Genomic DNA, 19876 nt, shown 5'->3' with positions numbered 1-19876 from the left:
AGGGGCAAAACTGTCATTTTTCCGGTCCCGGGGCGAAATTCCAATTTTCGCACATACGTGTTCCATATGTGCGTGGCCAACATAATATGGCGTCGGATTCACGAAATTCACTTTCTAAGCCCCCGAAAATCAACTGCGAAGTTTCGGGAATAAAATAATATTATTTTTCCAATTTTTGTCGAAATTCCAATTTTTGGCCAAAACCACTCTAAATGTGTGTGGCCACCCCAAAATGATCTTGGCCGCGAAAAATAACCTCAAACGGCCTCAGAATCCAACCTCGGTGCCCACAGGGGCAAAACCGTAATTTTTCACCCCCGGACCGAAATTCCACTTTTTACTCGTACTAACTCCAAACGTGTGTCGCCAGCGTAATACGACGTCAGATTCCCAAAAATAGTCTCTTAAGCTTTCGAAAATCGGCATCGAAATCCGGGCCCATTTCCATGAACAAAACTCGCTAAACTTTCAATTTCAGGGTCTCTCACTAACGGGCGGCTGTTTAGGATCTACGCGTATCGACCTAGGGTTATTCGACTTACAACGGTTCCGATCATTGAGAGAATGAGAAATCATCACTAGTTCCAGAGGTCGCGATCTTTCGGTTCAGGTTCAGGGCTGGTTGGTCACGTGCACTTTCGGTCTTGCAGAATCACCTGCGATCCGATTGTACATCGTTGGCCATGGCCAAACCAAATCCATCACCTTTCCTAAGATCGGCCCACGTTGGCCCAAAATATTCCCTCATCATATCTCGAGATCGGTGTCCCGTTCACTATCGAGTCCCTGGTCCACGTACCGTTTCCTAGTTAGCCATACCCCATTGGTTAGTATCCCAAGAGTGATCAGCTCCGGGCGAGACTTACCAAAATGAAATGCGAAATATTGTCAATTTTATTGATCCCGGAATTACATCGAAATTCGGGCTGTTACAGTCAAATCACGCAACAATTTGAAAAAAAATCATCATTGCTATTAATCTTTTCGGCCAGTATTCTCCAGATAATTAAAAATATTCAGGAACAGGACAAAAAAGAAAGGTGATGGTACCGATGGCTTTGATTTCCACGAGGCACCAACATATGAAAAACGCACTGCTGCTGCTGGCTTGCTGCTGCTGACTGAGCCGCCCCCCCTGTCTCTCTCTCTCTCCGAGTCTCTTGACTCTGTGTCCTCAGAACTCGCTGTATACGGAGAAGAAGCAGAAGAAAAATCTGTGCTTTACTAGGGAAAATTTTCCATCTTTGCGATGCATAACCCTTCTGTCTTCTCGTCGTGTGTTCCAGGTTCCTAGCAATGGCGGAGGTCATATATTTCTTAAACAAGGTGCGATCTTTTCCTCTCTCTCTGTTTCTTTTTTCTTGTAAATTGATTAGCTCTGTTGAATGTGATTGGATTCTGTGTTTTTTGGCCCGAAGGAGAGACGGGTGTTATCTTTCTTGGCCGGAGGGAGATGGGTGTTCTTGAAAAGTCAGTTTTTCACTGTACTTTGTGCAAAAATTGTTGCTTTTTTTGGGCGTATGAAGTGGTATTGGTTTGTGGAAGAAGCTGATCCATTGTTCTTACTTTCGTGTCTTCGTGAGCGGGGACGAGAACGAGAACTCAACTTGAGATCGGACATGTCTATTCTCGAATTATAGCGATCTTGTTGTGCTAATCAATTTGCTGCACTCTTACGATTTTTGGGTAGTTCACTGAATTACTTCTGGGTCAGAACTTAAAACCCTCCTTTAATTCTTGCCCTTCACTGCCTAATTAATTGTATTTACCTCAACTTGCATTGATTTCCTCTAGTTATTGTCCCTGCATAGTTTTGTGATTGTTATTGCTAACACCAGATTGTGAGGAGATTATCACGTTTCTGTCCGATGAATGATCAATTTTTTTCTTTGTCTGATGGCATTTACTCTGTTTTTTTATGCTTGACAGGACACTTTAATGGTTAAACCTCGGAAGAAATCACCTCTAGTATATAGGATGATAGTTTTGGCATTTTCAATGTTCTGTGGGGTGTATATATGCTCAATCTGTCTGAAGCAAATAAGCCGCCGCGCCAAGCCAAATCTTTTGAACATCCAAATCACCGAGGAACCTTGCGAGCTTCATGGCATAAAACAATCTGATAAACCTTCAATCCATTATCCAAAACCCAAAACTTTTAGCAGGTAATAGATGACAAAACAAAACTAGAATTTTGTTTTTGATGGGATGATGATTCACTGGGTTTCGCCTGATTTCGGTTTTAATTATTACCAGGGCTGAATGTGCAGATAATCCAGTGCGATATTTCGTTATTGTGTCGACACAGAGATCGGGAAGTGGGTGGTTCGAGACACTCCTAAATAGCCACGCCAACGTGAGCTCCAATGGGGAGATTTTCTTCGTCATGGATAGGAGGAAGAATGTTTCCACGATTTTACAGACTCTTGACAAAGTTTACAACTTGTCACGCCCCGCACCCTATGAGCGCGCGGTCATCCCTCGATGGTCGATCATTGAACGCGACGTCCCAGGACGCGTCGCCAACCCAAACGAAACACCCAACAATAAAGGCAAGCGGAAGCGAAATTAATTAACCCAGACAATAAATAATGACAAAGGGATAGCACGAAACAATAATTGCATACCATCATAAAGTAGTCACTATACAAAACGATAACTCGGGCTACCAATTTAGAACCACAATTTTCAAAAGGGGGTGGTGATTGACAAGCTTATCTCCTCTAAAAAGGGGGGGACTCAAAATACCGAGTACTTGACCCGTCCTCGATCTCCGAGATACCCTTGCAGCGTCTCCAGTCACTCATGGTCGCGGATCTAAAATGGTTATATAATAACTGTGAGAACGAGTCTCAATAGCAACCCCCTATACCCCACGTAGGCCAATGCGTACCCAGACAAGTCGTACATGCAACCTACCCCATAACATATAGAGTTCACATCATTATACTTACCTTGCCCTCGAATCACGAGCCAACCCTGCATATTAGTCCAAACATGACAATGCAAGAATAGTTCACCACCATATCACAATCACCCGGCACACACATTCCCACTCGCATTCAACCAATCCAACCAAGCAACCACACGTACATTTAACCAATCCAATCAATCACATCGCACACACGTGTTCAACCAACTTTCCTCTCACGGACCACTGTCAACACGTCTCAAGTCCGGTCTCATAGGCACATAAGCCACACAATTCGATCAATTTCAATGGCCGCCGTCAACACGTCCCAAGCCATACCATTCAATCAATTCCAGTGGCCGCCGTCAACACGTCCCAAGCCACACTTTCCTTTCACGGACCGCCGTCAACACGTCCCAAGTCCGTAGCCCTCCGATCAATCCGGGCTCAAATTCCAATGACCGACGTAAACACGTCCCGGTCCAACACGCCTTCAACGGGCCACCATCAACACGTCTCAAGCCCGCATCCATTTGGCACATCGGCCATTCATGCCTTCACACGGACCGCCGTCAACACGTCCCAAGTCCGTAGCCCTCCGATCAATCCGGGCTTAGAATCGACAAGCAAGCACACGCCATTCAATTAAATCAATTTCACGCCAATTGCATCAAACAACCCATAATCACCACTCAGTCCAATTCACAATTCACCACCTCAATCCACAAACCCGACATTCAAGTCGGCCACGTACAATTACTCAAATCAAGCACATCATTTAATCCAATTCAAATAGCATAATTGTAACATAATATCATTGAATTAAAACACGCCCTAGCCGTTCTAAACTCGAGACAAGTCAATAAAGTACCCAAAATACTAGGTAGGGTTTAGGAAGTCACTTATCTAAGTTTGGCCCGGAAAAAGTCGGCTCGGGCCTAAAATGGCTCGGGTGAACAGTGCAGACTAGGCACACGCGCGGGCCCGGCGACGGGCGCAGGCACGGGCAAGGGGCACGGGCGCGGACACGGCGCGGGCAACGCAGCACGCGAGGCGCGGCAACGGGCAACGGGCATGGGCGCGGGCGCGCGGTTTGGTCGCATGGGCGACGAGCCGGCCACGGCTGGGTTGGGCCGGCCAGTGGTGGTGGCTGGCGCCCGCGACTGCTGGCGGCGACGCGGCGACGCACGGTGGCGTGGCGGCGGCGAGCTGAAGAGGGAGAGGTCAGCCGGGATGAGGGTGAGGGGGAGAGAGAGAGAGAGAGAGATCGGGCTGAGGCGGAGGGGCGAACCGGTGGCGACGGAGCGGCACGGCGCGGCTGCTGGCGGGGTCGGGTGGCGTCAGGCTGGCCGGCTGGAGCGACGGCGAGCGGCGGCGACGAACGTCGGAAAGCCAACGGGGAGAAGAAGAGGTTGGCTGAGGCATTTGGTGCGGCTGGGGGGCGCTTGGCGGTGACGACAGCGACACTCAGGCGTCGGGGCTGCGCTGGGGAGCTGGCCGGACGACTGGACGACGGCTGGGACTCGCCGTACGGGGCAGCGAGCGGCGGCGAGCCGAGCTCGCGCGCTCGGGAGGGGGAAAGGCAGAGCCGGGCGGAGCTGCCGAGCGACGCGGTGGCGCGGCGAAGGCGCGAGAAAGACGGCGGCGTCGGCGGCTGGTGGAGCGGCGTCGGGCGGAGGCGGTCGAGCGGCGACTGCGGAGGCGGGGAGGAGCTACGGTGGACGGGAGTCGGGGGTGGGGAGAGTGACTAGGTGACGGGGCGGTGGCTGAACGGCACGGCGGCGCGAAGGGGCGGCACGGCGGTGACCCAGGTGGCCAGGCGGAGCTGGGCGGCTGGCGGGAAGGTCGGGCGAGCTCAGGCAATCGGCGTCGGGCAGCAGGGAAAAGGAACAAAAGCGAACGCAGAGGCTGGAACAGACGCGGCAAAGAAGAAGAAGAAGAGAAAGGAAGAAGAAGAAAGAGAAGAAAAGGAGAAAGGAAGAGAGAGAGTGTGTCAGGGTAGGTCTGCATGGGCGTGGCTGAGGGGACGTCTGCAGGGGGGAAGACGTGCGCGGCCAGAGGGGAAAGAGAAAGGAAAAGAAAGAGAGAGGGAGAGAGAGAGAGAGAGACGTGCGCGAGGGGACGTTGCATGGGAGTGGGCGGCGCGGCGCAGAGGAGAGAGGAGAGAGAGAGAAAGAAAAAGCTAATTTTATCTTTGAGCGCGATCCAACGGACACGATTTAAACTAAAAATCGATTTAACGGTCACGATTCAAATTCGGAAAAAGATCTAACAGTCCACGAAAAATCCCAAATAATAATATAGGACAAATGGCCAAAATAAAATAACTCGAAACACACTACGAGGGAGGTCTACTAGTCCAAATTCGCACCCGGTCAAAATTTCACTTTTTTCACTATTCCTGATAATCTCGATGCTGGCCACAATAATATCGACACAGTCCAATTTATTTCGTCCCGAAACTCCCGAAAATCGACTGCCAAGTTTGGGATCTAAATAACGGCCAAATTTGATCGAGTGCGATTCTAGCAAAATCTCTATTTTAAAAACAAGAACCCGAGAGTGATCAGTTCCCGGGCGAGATTCTATTATAAGCACACTGATGAATTACACGTTTTATAAATCCCAAATCGGGCCAAAATTCGGAATGTCACAACTCTTCCCCCTTACAAAAATTTCGTCCTCGAAATTTACAATCCAACCCAACTATTCAAACAAATGGGGGTACTGGTATCACATCAACTCTTCACTTTCCCACGTTGCACCTTCTGTTCCATGGTGTTCCCAAATTACTTTGACCATCGGAATTTTCTTGTTCCGCAACACTCTTTCTATTATGTCCTCGATCCGAACTGGCTTTTCCACGTACGACACCCTGTCGTCCACGCCTATTTCTTCATAGTTCAGCACGTGGGTCGGGTCCGGTTCGTACTTCCTCAACATATACACGTGGAACACATTATGAACATGAGATAAATTTGGCGATAGCGCGAGACGATAAGCCAAGGTGCCGATTGTCTCTAAGACCTCGAATGGGCCCACGTACCTCGGGCTCAATTTTCCTTTCTTACCAAACCGTGACATTCCTCTCATCGGCGACACCTTGAGGAATACGTGGTCCCCTACTCAAAACTCCAAAGGCCTACGTCTCCGGTCCGCATAATTCTTTTGACGGCTCTGAGCGGTCTTAAGCCTGTCCCGAATCACCTGAACTGTTTCGATTGACCGCTGAACCAACTAGGGACCCGTGATGCTCCTCTCACCCACTTCATCCCAACAAACCGGTGTTCTGCAAAACCTACCATACAATGCCCCAAACGGTACCATTCTAATACTCTGCTGATAGCTATTGTTATAGGCAAGCTCAACCAAGGGCAATTATTCTTTCTAACTTTCCCTAAAATCCAATACACATGCTCGCACCATATCTTCCAAAGTCTGAATCGTCCTCTCAGACTCGCCATCCGTCTGCGAATGATAGGCTGTGCTAAACTGTAATCTCGTTCCTAATGCCATATGAAGACTTTTCCAAAAAGCGGCGGTAAACTTAGGATCACGGTCCGAGGTGATCGTTACTAGTACTCCATGGAGACGGATTATGTATCGCACATACAAATTGGCATACCTTTCCGAGGCAAAATCCTTTCGCACTAGTAGGAAATGTGCTGACTTTGTCAACCAATCCACTATCACCCAAATCGAATCATGGCCCCTCTGGCTCCTCGGTAATCCTATGACGAAGTTCATCGTGATATGTTCCCATTTCCACTCGAGGATTTCCAATGGCTGCAACATTCCACCTGGCTTGCGATGTTGCGCCTTCACTTATTGGCATGTGAAACACTTAGCCACATGCTTGGCCACGTTCACTTTCACGCCGTTCCACCAATAATAATACTGTAAATTCTAATACATTTTTGTACTCCCCGGGTGAATACTATACGTACTACGGTGTGCTTCAAACAAAATCTCTTCCTTCAATTCTGTATCACTTGGCACACATAACCATCCACGGAACTTTAGAATCCCATCCTCGGATACCTGAAAATCCGATTTCCTTTTTGTGGCATCCATACATCAAAATCTTCTGAATCTCTGGGTCCGTAGATTGTAAAGCCTTAATTTTAGTCTGAATTTCTGGTTCAATCCTCAATGCGGCAAGTAGACTTGAAAACATGGCTCACTTCAAACTTAAACTCTAAATCCCGGACTCCCTCCAACAAGGTCCATTCTTTGACCATCATATGCGCGATGCTCGATTTCCAACTCAATGCATCCGCTACCTTATTAGCCTTTCCGGGGTGATATAAAATATCGCAGTCGTAGTCCTTAAGGAGTTCCATCCAACGGCGCTGTCTCATGTTTAATTCCTTTTGAGAAAACAAGTACCTTAGACTTTGATGGTCCGTATAAATTTGAAATTTCTCCCCACACAGGTAGTGTCTCCAAATCTTAAGAGCGAAAATAATCGCGACCAATTCTAAGTCATGCGTCGGGTAATTCATCTCATGCGATCTCAACTGTCGCGATGCGTATACTACCACCCTTCCATGTTGCCTTAGTCATCAAACTCTGTTTTAATCCTGAAAACTCCTTTTGTACTTATCCGTCCATTCAAACTTCGTTTCCTTCTTAGCAAACGCGTCCACGGTGTCGCTAACGCTAAAACCCTTTCCACGAAACGTCTATAATAACCTGCCAGATCCAAGAACCTCCGAACCTCGATTACCGTTATCGGTCTTGGTCAATTTATGACGACTTCAATCTTTGTCGGATCCACTGCGATCCCTTCACCAGATACCACATGTCCTAAGAACGCTACTCGGTAAAATCAGAATTCGCACTTATTGAACTTGGCGTAGAGTGCATGTTCCTTTTTAAAGCCCGTATAACCCTTTTCCAATGTAACTCATGCTTAGCGGGACTCTTCGAGTATACCAGGATATCATCTATAAACACAATTACAAACTGATCCAGAAACTCCTTGAACATCCGATTCATTAAATCCATAAAGGCTGCAGGGACGTTCGTCAGTTCAAAAGGCATCACCGTGAACTCATAGTGTTCATACCTCGTCCTAACTGCTGACTTCGACACGTCCTCCTTATTGATCCTCAATTGGTGATAGCCAGTCTCAAATTGATCTTAGAAAACACTGATGCCCCTTGTAACTGATCAAAAAGGTCATCAATCCTTGACAACGGGTACTTATTCTTAATGGTCACCTGGTTCAGTTATCTGTAGTCAATGCACAACCTCAATGATCCATTCTTTTTCCTCACGAATAATACTGGCGCTTCCCATGGAGACGCACTTGGGCGAAAAAAAGCCTTTATCCAATAACTCTTGCATTTGGACTTTCAATTCCTTCAATCCCGACAGTGACATCCTATAGGGCACTTTCAATATTGGTTTTATCCTTAGGGTTAATTCAACCATAAACTCCACTTCTCTATCAGGTGGCAATTCCGGCAATTCCTGAGGAAAGACATCGGGAAGATTACACACCTCGGCTATGTCCTTTAGCCTTGGTTCCTCAACCAACTAGTCAACCACAAAATAATTATCTTTATACACCTCAAAGACAAGCTCAATCCATCCAATTTCAATCCAACAGTCTCTCAAAACCAATCACCCTGGTTCTTTACAAAATTCGAAATTTCCAAGCATAACTCATCCTTCCAAACTCGTCCAAGAATGTCATTAGTAAATCAGAAATCCATAAATCGATTACGCCTATTCACCATAAGTGATAATACGTCATACATGATCATTCAAGTAATAACTTCAAAATCATCTCCTATTGTACCCAATACCATCTCATAACGCATCTAGACTTTCAAGGCACATCCTTCACTTCCTTCTCAGCCACAACATACACTTTTCCTTACGTCCTTAGCCGATTCGATTAATCCGCGGCAGCTCTCGCTTAATGTCCTACTGCGGTCGGCACGCGATTGCATTAGTAACCTAACCTGTCGGTTCAACAATTTCTCACTTGGTGACCTTACTGTCCACATCCACAACATGCTCCACTTCTACCTTGGCAATAGTCATTCCTATGCCTCTTTCCATAAGACCGACATGCGGCGTTGGAGTAGTAGTTCGACTTTCCAAAGTTCTTTCTTACTAAAGAGACAAATCTCCGATTCTCTATCATAGGCTTCTTTTCAAAGTTCCTATTGTCCCTAGCCGGCGCGTGCCGCGATCCAAAAGCGGCAGTCCTTTCACTCATATCCGCGTCAACCATCGAGCTCTCTCATACAACTCGTTGTAATTCCTTAAGACCCAAAAGTACTAACTGATTGCGGAATTCCTGTTCCAATCCATCCCGAAACCTCCTTGTCCCATCCACATGGTCTTTGACCGTCCTTGGTGCGTATTTAGGCAACCTTACCAACTTGATCTCGTATTGATTGACTGACATTCGATTTTAGTGAAGCCAAAGAAACTATGTCATTTTCTGTCCTCGCGCACTCTCTAAACGTACTTCTCATCGAAGGCCCCGACAGTGACACCCTAGCTTGGAATTATGCCCTTCGAAATATCCTACTTTAGGGGTCTTCTTACCAATCACTTGCATTTCCTTGGAGTTGATATACAGCCAGGGTCACTTTCTCCTCATCAATGCACCCGAATACCTCAAAGCCTATTTTTCTAAGTCCTCTCTATCCAAAGTAATGTAGCCTCCGGGTCACATCTTCCCATCGAACCTTGCAAGTTTAAGTTTCAAAAATTTTCCAACCAACTGATGCATCTGTCTGACTGTATTAACTTACCCTTGACCTTGATTCTCAACATTTCCATTATACGTATGATTCCCGTTACTTCCATTGGTGGCGACAATAGCGGCCTCAGCATTAGTAGCATCAGTCGCATTTCGCTCCTCAGTTTGCCTTCCCATTAAAATTCCAACTTCCTTGAGTGCCCTCAAAATCTCATCCCATCTGGGATCCCCCACCACTCCGACTTGCGAACCTACACGACCTCGACCTCGACCTCGACCTCTTCCTCGGCTACTCATACTCACCGGGTTCACACCACCTACTTACCTGCTATAATTCCCATCGAGAATTAAAGACCTAGGCCAACTATACCAGTCTAAGGCCCTAGGTAGTAAATCACAACAATTCACTAAGCAGGCAAACAATCACAACAGCACTCAATCACAAAGAACAGGGATCGTGCACTAACCTCAAGTCCTGACACACCTACATTTCACGTATTAGTGCATAATATCACTCAGCAATCACAACCAAGCAGTCTGGGTAACGCATGACCAACAAGTCTCCCTAACTGGCTACCCCAAAGTCATCGCTCCTTATCACTCCAAGCTTCGACCATCTTGGTTCGAGCTGACCTTACTCTGATACCAAATCAAAGGGGATGTCACGCCCCGCACCCTACGAGCGCGGTCATCCCTCGATGGTCGATCATTGAACGCGATGTCCCAGGACGCGTCGCCGACCCAAACGAAACACCCAACAATAAAGGCAAGCGGAAGCGAAATTAATTAACCCAGACAATAAATAATGACAAAGGGATAGCACGAAACAATAATTGCATACCATCATAAAGTAGTCACTATACAAAACGATAACTCGGGCTACCAATTTAGAACCACAATTTTCAAAAGGGGGCGGTGGTTGACAAGTTTATCTCCTCTACAAAGGGGAGGACTCAAAATACCGAGTACTTGACCCGTCCTCGATCTCCGAGATACCCTTGCAGCGTCTCCAGTCACTCATGGTCGCGGATCTGAAATGGTTATATAATAACAGTGAGAACGAGTCTCAATAAGCAACCCCCTATACCCCACGTAGGCCAATGTGTACCCAGACAAGTCGTACATGCAACCTACCCCATAACATATAGAGTTCACATCATTATATTTACCTTGTCCTCTAATCACGAGCCAACCCTGCATATTAGTCCAAACATGACAATGCAAGAATAGTTCACCACCATATCACAATCACCCGGCACACACATTCCCACTCGCATTCAACCAATCCAACCAAGCAACCACACGTATATTTAACCAATCCAATCAATCACATCGCACACACGTGTCCAACCAACTTTCCTCTCACGGACCACTGTCAATACGTCTCAAGTCCGGTCTCATAGGCACACAAGCCACACAATTCGATCAATTTCAATGGCCGCCGTCAACACGTCCCAAGCCATACCATTCAATCAATTCCAGTGGCCGCCGTCAACACGTCCCAAGCCACACTTTCCTTTCACGGACCGCCGTCAACATGTCCCAAGTCCGTAGCCCTCCGATCAATCCGGGCTCAAATTCCAATGACCGACGTAAACACGTCCCGGTCCAACACGCCTTCAACGGGCCACCGTCAACACGTCTCAAGCCCGCATCCATTTGGCACATCGGCCATTCATGCCTTCACACGGATCGCCATCAACACGTCCCAAGTCCGTAGCCCTCCGATCAATCCGGGCTTAGAATCGACAAGCAAGCACACGCCATTCAATTAAATCAATTTCACGCCAATTGCATCAAACAACCCATAATCACCACTCAGTCCAATTCACAATTCGCCACCTCAATCCACAAACCCGACATTCAAGTCGGCCACGCACAATTACCCAAATCAAGCACATCATTTAATCCAATTCAAATAGCGTAATTGTAACATAATATAATTAAATTAAAACACGCCCTAGCCGTTCTAAACCCGAGACAAGTCAATAAAGTACCCAAAATACTAGGTAGGGTTTAGGAAGTCACTTACCAAAGTTTGGCCCGGGTGAACAGTGCAGACTAGGCACACGCGTAGGCGCGGCGACGGGCGCAGGCACGGGCGCGGGCACGGGCAACGGGAGAGGGGCGCGAGCGCGGGCAACGGGCACGAGCACGGGCACGAGCGCGGCGTGCGGCTTGGTCGCGTGGGCGACGAGCCGGCCACGGCCTCGGGTTGGCTGGGCCGGAGCCGGCTAGCCGCGCGGCGACCCGTAGCGGCGGCGACGCGGCAGCGACTGTGGCGCGGCGGCGGCAAGCTGAAGAGGGAGAGGTCAGCCGGGATGAGGGTGAGGGAGAGAGAGAGAGAGAGAGATCGGGCTGAGGCGGAGGAGCGAACCGGCGGCGACGGAGCGGCACGGCGCGGCTGTTGGCGGGGTCGGGTGGCGTCAGGCTGGCCGGCTGGAGTGACGGTGAGTGGCGGCGATGAACGTCGGAAAGCCAACGGGGAGAAGAAGAGGTTGGCTGAGGCGTTTGGTGCGGCTGGGGGGCGCTCAGCGGTGACGATAGCGACATTCAGGCGTCGGGGCGGCGCTGGGGAGCTGGCCGGACGACTGGATGACATCTGGGACTTGCCGTACGCGGCGGCGAGCCGAGCTCGCGTGCTGGGGAGGGGGAAAAGCAGCGCCGGGTGGAGCTGCCGAGCGACGTGGCGGCGCGGCGAAGGTGCGAGGAAGACGGCGGCGTCGGCGGTTGATGGAGCGGCGTCGGGCGGAGGCGGTCGAGCGGCGACTGCGGAGGCGGGGAGGAACTGCGATGGACGGGAGTCGGGGAAGGGGAGAGTGACTAGGTGACGGGGCGGTGGCTGAACGGCACGGCGGCGCGAAGGGGCGGCACGGCGGTGACCCAGGTGGCTAGGCGGAGCTGGGCGGCTGGCGGGAAGGTCGGGCTAGCTCAGGCAATCGGCGTCAGGCAGCAGGGAAAAGGAACAAAAGCGGACGCAGAGGCTGGAACAGACGCGGTAAAGAAGAAGAAGAAGAGAAAGGAAGAAGAAGAAAGAGAAGAAAAGGAGAAAGGAAGAGAGAGAGTGTGTCAGGGTAGGTCTGCATGGGCGTGGCTGAGGGGACGTCTGCAGGGGGGGAAGACGTGCGCGGCCATAGGGGAAAGAGAAAGGAAAAGAAAGAGAGAGAGAGAGAGAGAGACGTTCGCGAGGGGACGTTGCACGGGAGTGGGTGGCGCGGCGCAGAGGAGAGAGGAGAGAGAGAGAGAGAAAGAAAAAGCTAATTTTATCTTCGAGCGCGATCCAACGGACACGATTTAAACTAAAAATCGATTTAACGGTCACGATTCAAATTCGGAAAAAGATCTAACAATGCACGAAAAATCCCAAATAATAATATAGGACAAAGGGCCAAAATAAAATAACTCGAAACACACTACGAGGGAGGTCTACTAGTCCAAATTCGCACCCGGTCAAAATTTCACTTTTTTCACTATTCCTGATAATCTCGACGCTGGCCACAATAATATCGACACCGTCCAATTTATTTCGTCCCGAAACTCCCGAAAATCGACTGCCAAGTTTGGGGTCTAAATAACAGTCAAATTCGATCGAGTGCGATTCTAGCAAAATCTCTATTTTAAAAACAAGAACCCAAGAGTGATCAGTTCCCGGGCGAGATTCTATTATAAGCGCACTGACGAATTACACATTTTATAAATCCTAAATCGGGCCAAAATTCGGAATGTCACACAACTTGGATTGGTTTAGCAGTGCGTCGAAGAACAAGTGCTCTGCTGCAGTTGGCTTCAAGTGGATGCTTAATCAGGTAAATATCAGGACATCATTTGCGAATTTGTACAATTGGACTGGAATTTTCGATCCAAAGGGATTGATGGAACTACTATAATTTGGGTTATGTTTCACTGAACATAGAATGTGCGAAGAAGGCAGAGATGGAATATTGTGGTATTACAGGATCGAAGAGCACCCCATAGTCCTTTAGAGCATAGAACTCTATAAGGTGAATGCTTTAACAAAGACACAATGAATTGGTGACAAGAGTCTTTGATACATGCAATTCTACTGAAATCTCTAGTGTGCTACTAATCCAAATGCATGAAAGGTGATGCAACCACGAAAATTTGCAGAATTTCTGGAAATCCTAGGAGGCTAGGACTAACATGTCAAAGAAGACTTTTTCTTCAAGAATTTCCTGGTGTGGAAGCTGACCACTCTGGCCAACAAAAAACAGGAATAAAAAGGTTGTGCATGCATCAAATCGATGGTTGTAAAAAGATCTCTTTCTATATAAACTGTATGGTAAATAAGCCTTTGAGTTTAGAAAATTTTGATAGCATATTACCTAAGCTTATTGCGGTGTTGGGCAAGTATATTATTTTCTGATATGGAGACTATTGATGCAGCACAATGTTGCTTCTTGTCATATTGTTGGATGATAATTCAGGGAAATTGAGCATTTCTTGCTTACAATTCATACAGGGAGTGATGGATCACCATACAGAAATTGTGCAGTACTTCACCCATAGACATGTTTATGTAATTTTCCTCTTCCGCAGAAATCTTCTGCGCCGCATGGTGTCAGTGCTAGCAAATTCCTATGACCGCTATGCTAAACTGTTGAATGGAACCCACAAGTCCCACGTGCATTCTCCTCAAGAGGTCTCTCTCTCTCTCTCTCTCTCTATACAGACACATTCACCCAAAGGGCACACGGCCACATGCACTCGCCGGCACTAACTCATCTTCGCATACTGATACATGAATGCATTTCCTGGATACTGACTGCAGGCTGCGACACTCTCGGGATACAAGCCTACGATCAACTCCTCATCGTTGATCAATGATTTCAAGGAGATGGAGGAGACAGTTTCCAAGGTTTTGACATACTACATTACCACGAGGCACATGGTGCTCTACTACGAGGATCTCATGAAGAATTGGACTGTAAGTGCCTCGTACCCTGACATCTAGCAAGCACCCTTAGTTCGAACTGACCACTTATACAGCACAGTTTTTATGCTGCGACATCCTGCAAAAATAGCTCAAAATCTATAACTTTCTACTCTAAATCCAGTTTATGAAGATGAGTGGAAGTGTTATATTAATTGTTTGCGATCATGTCTCATTTGAAAGCTACTGTTGCTATTTCACTTTTGTAAACATCGATTTATCTCATGCGTTGGATCGATATTCATTGTCCGCTGTTGTGCAGAAGCTAAAAGAAGTACAAGAGTTCCTCAGTCTGCCAACGATGGATTTGACGAGCCGCCAGATCAAGATACATAGTGGGCCGTTGTCGGACCATATCAAGAACTGGGATGATGTTTTGACGACAATTAATGGGACGAGTTATGAGCGCTTCATCCATGCTGACTATTGAACTGTGCTTCATCGGCAAGATTTTGGAATTATGTACATAACAAGTTAAAGTTAGTCATCTTCTTGGGTGCAGAAGCTAACGACAGGAGCCACGAGAATCGTGCTCTCAGAGGCTGCTCGTTTTTTGGGCCTAAGTTTTGCTTCCTCCTCTGCATTCAACACATAGTTGAATCTCACAGTAATTCTGTTCCTTTTTCAGTTCTAAAAGCTTGTCATTCTTGATTATTACCCACTAGGTCTGTTGCATCTGCTAATTAAGAGAGTAGTCTTTTCATTTTTGACATTCCCAAGACTCGATACCGGGCCTGCACTCACACCCGACACCCCAAATCACCAGGCCAGATCGCCGCGGGGGACTTGATCAAAAGAGTAATTGCTAGCTATGATTAATGAGAAGGCTCTTTGATTGTTTTCATTACGGTTACTTTTCTTGCCTGTCTTTGGGAAATAATTTGTGTTCAAAGTTCTGTATCATGTCAAGAGAACGGGTCCCGTACGCTCCATTCTCGTTCCTCCCTCATCATTTTCATATGTCGTTCGCCCGACTAGATGGTTTATAACCAAGGATTGTGGAACATGGAGTTGGAGTGATACAAGTGGAAAATAAGGCGAAGATTGAGAACGTTTGATAGAATTTGCCAATGATATGGCGTGATTTACTTGTCTTGATCTTTTATAATGGTGAGTTTTATGTGAACTCCACGAATTCCTATTGTTGTTGATTGTGTCCGGTCAGAGGAATGATCTTCGTTACGAATGTCATACAGTCGCGTCTTCCATGAAGCTTTTTCTAGTCCGGCAACAAGCCTCTAGCTTGTCCAGCGGTTTTGCTGCCGTGAGATATTTACACTAAATACAAATTGCCTCCCTTGGCTTAAAAATTTGTCATATGCCCTCTGAAGTCTTTCATATTGTTTGCAAATTGCAATGACGTCCTTTAGTGTCGACTTCCGCATGTACTTACCGCGTAACTAATTCGCTTATTTTTTGGAGGCCAAATCCGTCCAACAACTATGGGCCAATTACATATGAAATCAGTTGCAATGATTACAAGTTACAAGGCCCACAGCTTGATCGCTTTTTCTAGTGTAGCCCAAACCTTAAATCATCGTAGAGTTTTGCTTTGATTGTATCTCCAAATTTAGCCTGAACTTTTAACATTAGTACATAGTTAACCAAACTTCTTATGTCATTTAAAAAATGACCTCTTGAAGTTTACAATATAGGACAAGTTACTAATCAAAGTAAGAAAGCACATAATAAAACTTGTCACATCGACATGCATTTTTCGACTCTTTGAAATGGTAAACTAACCGTAGTGAAAGCATTAGCAATTTGCATAAACATGTGATATTCGTATTTAGGTTTTGTGAATTTAGATATAAGCACCAAAGCATCGTAACTTTCCTTTACAAGGAAAAAAGGGACTCATGGAGGAAACACGTTCACTCACCCCAATCTATACATTATGCTTATTATAGCACGTCTTGTCATGTTAGGATTTTCCTCTATATTTATTATATTACCAAGTGTCTTATCCTATTAATTAAGGTACCGATCTTAGCTTGCCACTCAATTCTTCACCAAACCTTCATTTAGATACACATATTAATTGCATGAAGAATTCATTAACTAGTGCCCCGAGCACTCCTTAAGTAACAAATTAAGAAAACTCTATAACAAGTAATGCACTAACTGTTCTCAGGTGATATGTAAGCAAAATTTTGACAATCGGATTTTTCCAAAGTAAATATGTTGCCCTTAAAACATTTGTTAACGGGGATGGATTTGGCCTTTAAATCTCGAGCGACCCATAAGTGATTTATCAATTCTAATTTCTAAGTATGTTGGTAAACTTAAATGCATTTTGTTTTTAAGCCTAAACAATATATATAGTAGGTACTGTAATATTCGAAAACCATATAATTAATTAGAAAGTACAAAGATCTGCGGTATAAATTATAAGTGGTGAGAGAGAGAGAGCGCGCAAACACATGGTTGAATGGCTTGGAGTTTAATGGGCCAGTTTGGGAAGATGGTTTAGACCTATCTGCATGGGCTTTCCTTAAATCCCTCCATGCTCTTTATTATCTAAATTGATACATCATCTATATATTTAAGCTTGTGTCCACATTTTATACTTTCCAAGACTACCATTCCCGAAAAAAGGCCACTCACTTTCACTAAAAGAGTGCACTCACCGATTCAATTTTTTTTTCGATGAGTAAGTTTTGGATCATGATTAAATTCCAATATAGCTTAGGTAAATGATTAGTTGGAGATGTCACATTGCTAATGTTGCAGCAACAATTTGTCAAATTTGTTCATCCTTACAAATTAAAATCTACATCCAACTAAATACATGCAAGAAAACATAAAATGTTTCTGTCCAACATTTTTCTGAAATTCGATTGATTAATCACGTCCATCTATATCTATATATTTAACCCAAAAGTGTCTATTGTTTCTTTTTTTTCTTTCCAAAATTGTCCTAACACCCATTTGTTACTCTTACATAATTAAGAGAGAGATAACCTTTTGGTGTCTCTTCCTCTTAGATAATTATTCATGATTTATTTGATTTTTCATCAAAAAGCTTTCACAAAACCTGTGGCTCGGTAAGCACCGGATTCTCCACTCACCACTTCCTAAATCAATGCATGTTATTAGGCAAAAGGACACTATAAGTGTCATAACTTGTGTACGGAGATCACTTTGGTGCTATAACTTTTTTTCGGATCACTTTGGTGCCAAGTCGGAGGAAAAACGATTACTTAAGTGTCATAAGTTTTTTTTGGATCACTTCAGTGCTAAAATTTTTGAAAAACGATCACTTAAGTGCTAAAATTGTTTAAAAACGATCATTTAAGTGCTAAAATTTTTGAAAAACGATCACTTAAGTGCCAATCTCCGGCGAGCCACGTCAGCTTCAGAAATTAATAAAAAAAATGACACGTCGGATTTCCGGCGAAAAATTGTGTACGGCACCGGAGTTGGCACTTAAGTGATCGTTTTTCAAAAATTTTAGCACTTAAGTGATCGTTTTTCAAAAATTTTAGCACTAAAGTGATCCAAAAAAAACTTATGGCACCAAAGTAAGCGCCGTACACAAGTTATGGCACTTGTAGTGTTCTTTTGCCCATGTTATTACTCATGTTGTAACTACTATCGTGTCACGAACACCGGTGCTGGCACACGTGTAGAACGAATTGGTTCTATTACAAATTTAAAAGAAAGGTCGAAAGTGTCTGCGTCCTAATGTAAGGGCAGGGAATCACGTAAGAAAAGATATTCGATGAACGGGCCTAATCTAATGGCCAATCGACCAAACCGAAGCTCATTGATCAATTAGAGTTTTCACGAAACGGACTGGCATTTAGCCCACTAATTTACAAAAAAAAATAATAAAAAAAGCTAAATGGCCAGGCCTAAATTGGTGACCTCCAAGTTCGATGTTTAACAAAACAATAAATTTTATTTTCTTCTATTTTCTGAGTGGAGAAAACTCCCTCCAACCGATTTCTAATTGGTGAATTGTGAATACAGTAAGCTTCCAGATTTATTTTTAGTTAGGTTGGATGTGAATGATGTTAGATAATTGTCCAAAAAGTTCTAAACCTATTATACGGCGGCCAATTTAGTCCTAAACCTATCAATTGTGTCAATTTAGTCTTAAACCTTTTGACAACTTGCCAATTTAGTCTAAAAACTTCTGACGGCTTGCTAATTTAGTCCTTACGGCAAATTTTGACCAAAAATCGTCGATGTTAGTCGGCCGCCTGGTCACCGGCCATCTTACGTGATGTGGCTATCTTACTTGGCGTGGCTGGCACGAAAATGGATAATTTTTGTCCTTATTTTCCTTTCTTTTTTTTCATTTGACCTGTGGTCGATACTCGGCCATGGTCAGTGACTGGCCACAAGCGAGGGATGGTGAGGGCTCGACCCTCGCAGCCTAAGTAAGGTGGTCGGTTGCTGACCAGGGCTGAGTACCAATCACAAGCTAAAAGGAAAGAAAAGGAAAAGAAAAACGAAATTAAAAAAATGCAAAAAATTGTCCACATTAGCGCCGGCCGTATCACGTAGGATGATCAATAGCTGGCTGGTGTCCAAGTTAGCGATTTCCCATCATTATTGGCCGGAATGACAAAATTGACAAATCATCAAAATGTTTAAGACTATTATAATTGATGCAGAAACTATAATGAAATTAAAACTGAGAAGAATAAAGAACACATAGATTTACTGGAAAACTATTAAGGGAAAAACTACGGGGAGAGGAGAAGCAAAATCCACTATGAAATTCAAGGATTAAAAAAGGTGGCTAAAAAATCTAAGATTCTTTCTGTCTCAATTTCTTTACCTAATAACTTAAGAAAAATAATATTTATATTGCCCCTAAGTCCTAATGTTATGTCACGCCCCGAACCCCAACGAGCTCGCGACATCCCCTGCTCCGGTCGAAATGATGCAACGTCCCAGGAACGTCGCCGACCTAACCCAAACATCAGAGCCACATGCAGAAGCGAATAACAAAACCCCGGACAGAAAGATGACGACGACGGGGTAGACCACCATAACAATCAAACAGCAACATCTTCATACAGCACCAAATATACAAACATCATATTACAGGTATAATTAACAAACTAGCATCCGAAATCACCGTCAACAAAATATCAGGGTCTGGTTAATTTAACTTCCCTATGGGTCAACCCAATTTACACAACCCCCAAAACCTTAAGGAAAAACCTAAGGATCGCCCTCTTCCAGTCTGCTTCTGAATCTTCGGGTCTGAGCCTCCGGACACTCACCTGCAACTCCACTAGGCACCAAAAGCAGCTCCCCTGACTTCCAA

The 19876-nt window shown here is 45.5% G+C and overlaps 2 protein-coding genes across 2 annotated transcripts; both read left to right on the top strand.

Moving 5' to 3' along the window:
* Positions 1-1176: 1176 nt before the first annotated feature.
* Positions 1177-4662, top strand: LOC130138718 (uncharacterized). The gene is made up of 4 exons (XM_056313608.1): positions 1177-1326; positions 1930-2165; positions 2257-2445; positions 4383-4662. Exons 1-4 carry the CDS (start codon positions 1297-1299, stop codon positions 4660-4662), a joined length of 735 nt encoding a protein of 244 aa, XP_056169583.1. The 5' UTR covers positions 1177-1296.
* Positions 4663-13360: 8698 nt separating this feature from the next.
* Positions 13361-15431, top strand: LOC130138717 (uncharacterized). The gene is made up of 4 exons (XM_056313607.1): positions 13361-13444; positions 14119-14298; positions 14428-14583; positions 14852-15431. The coding sequence occupies exons 1-4, from the start codon at positions 13361-13363 to the stop codon at positions 15017-15019; spliced, it is 588 nt and encodes a 195-aa protein (XP_056169582.1). The 3' UTR covers positions 15020-15431.
* The last annotated feature ends 4445 nt before the right edge of the window (positions 15432-19876 follow it).

This window comes from Syzygium oleosum, unplaced genomic scaffold (assembly GCF_021117445.2).
Source record: "Syzygium oleosum isolate NSW1041296 unplaced genomic scaffold, Sole_v2.1 Sole_v2.08, whole genome shotgun sequence".
NCBI lineage: Eukaryota > Viridiplantae > Streptophyta > Magnoliopsida > Myrtales > Myrtaceae > Syzygium > Syzygium oleosum.
The sequence above is the reverse complement of the archived record's forward strand: the minus strand, read 5'-3'. Positions and strand labels throughout refer to the sequence as shown.

What these genes read in the sequence shown, in the direction of transcription:
- LOC130138717 (XM_056313607.1), top strand. Translation starts at nt 13,361, where the DNA reads ATGTCACACAACTTGGATTGGTTTAGCAGTGCGTCGAAGAACAAGTGC. An exon ending in TCAAGTGGATGCTTAATCAG is followed by an intron (nt 13,445 to 14,118) that starts GTAAATATCAGG and finishes CAATTCATACAG; the next exon opens with GGAGTGATGGATCACCATAC. An exon ending in ATCTCATGAAGAATTGGACT is followed by an intron (nt 14,584 to 14,851) that starts GTAAGTGCCTCG and finishes GCTGTTGTGCAG; the next exon opens with AAGCTAAAAGAAGTACAAGA.
- LOC130138718 (XM_056313608.1), top strand. Translation starts at nt 1,297, where the DNA reads ATGGCGGAGGTCATATATTTCTTAAACAAG. An exon ending in TCATATATTTCTTAAACAAG is followed by an intron (nt 1,327 to 1,929) that starts GTGCGATCTTTT and finishes TATGCTTGACAG; the next exon opens with GACACTTTAATGGTTAAACC. An exon ending in CTTGACAAAGTTTACAACTT is followed by an intron (nt 2,446 to 4,382) that starts GTCACGCCCCGC and finishes AGCGACACTCAG; the next exon opens with GCGTCGGGGCTGCGCTGGGG.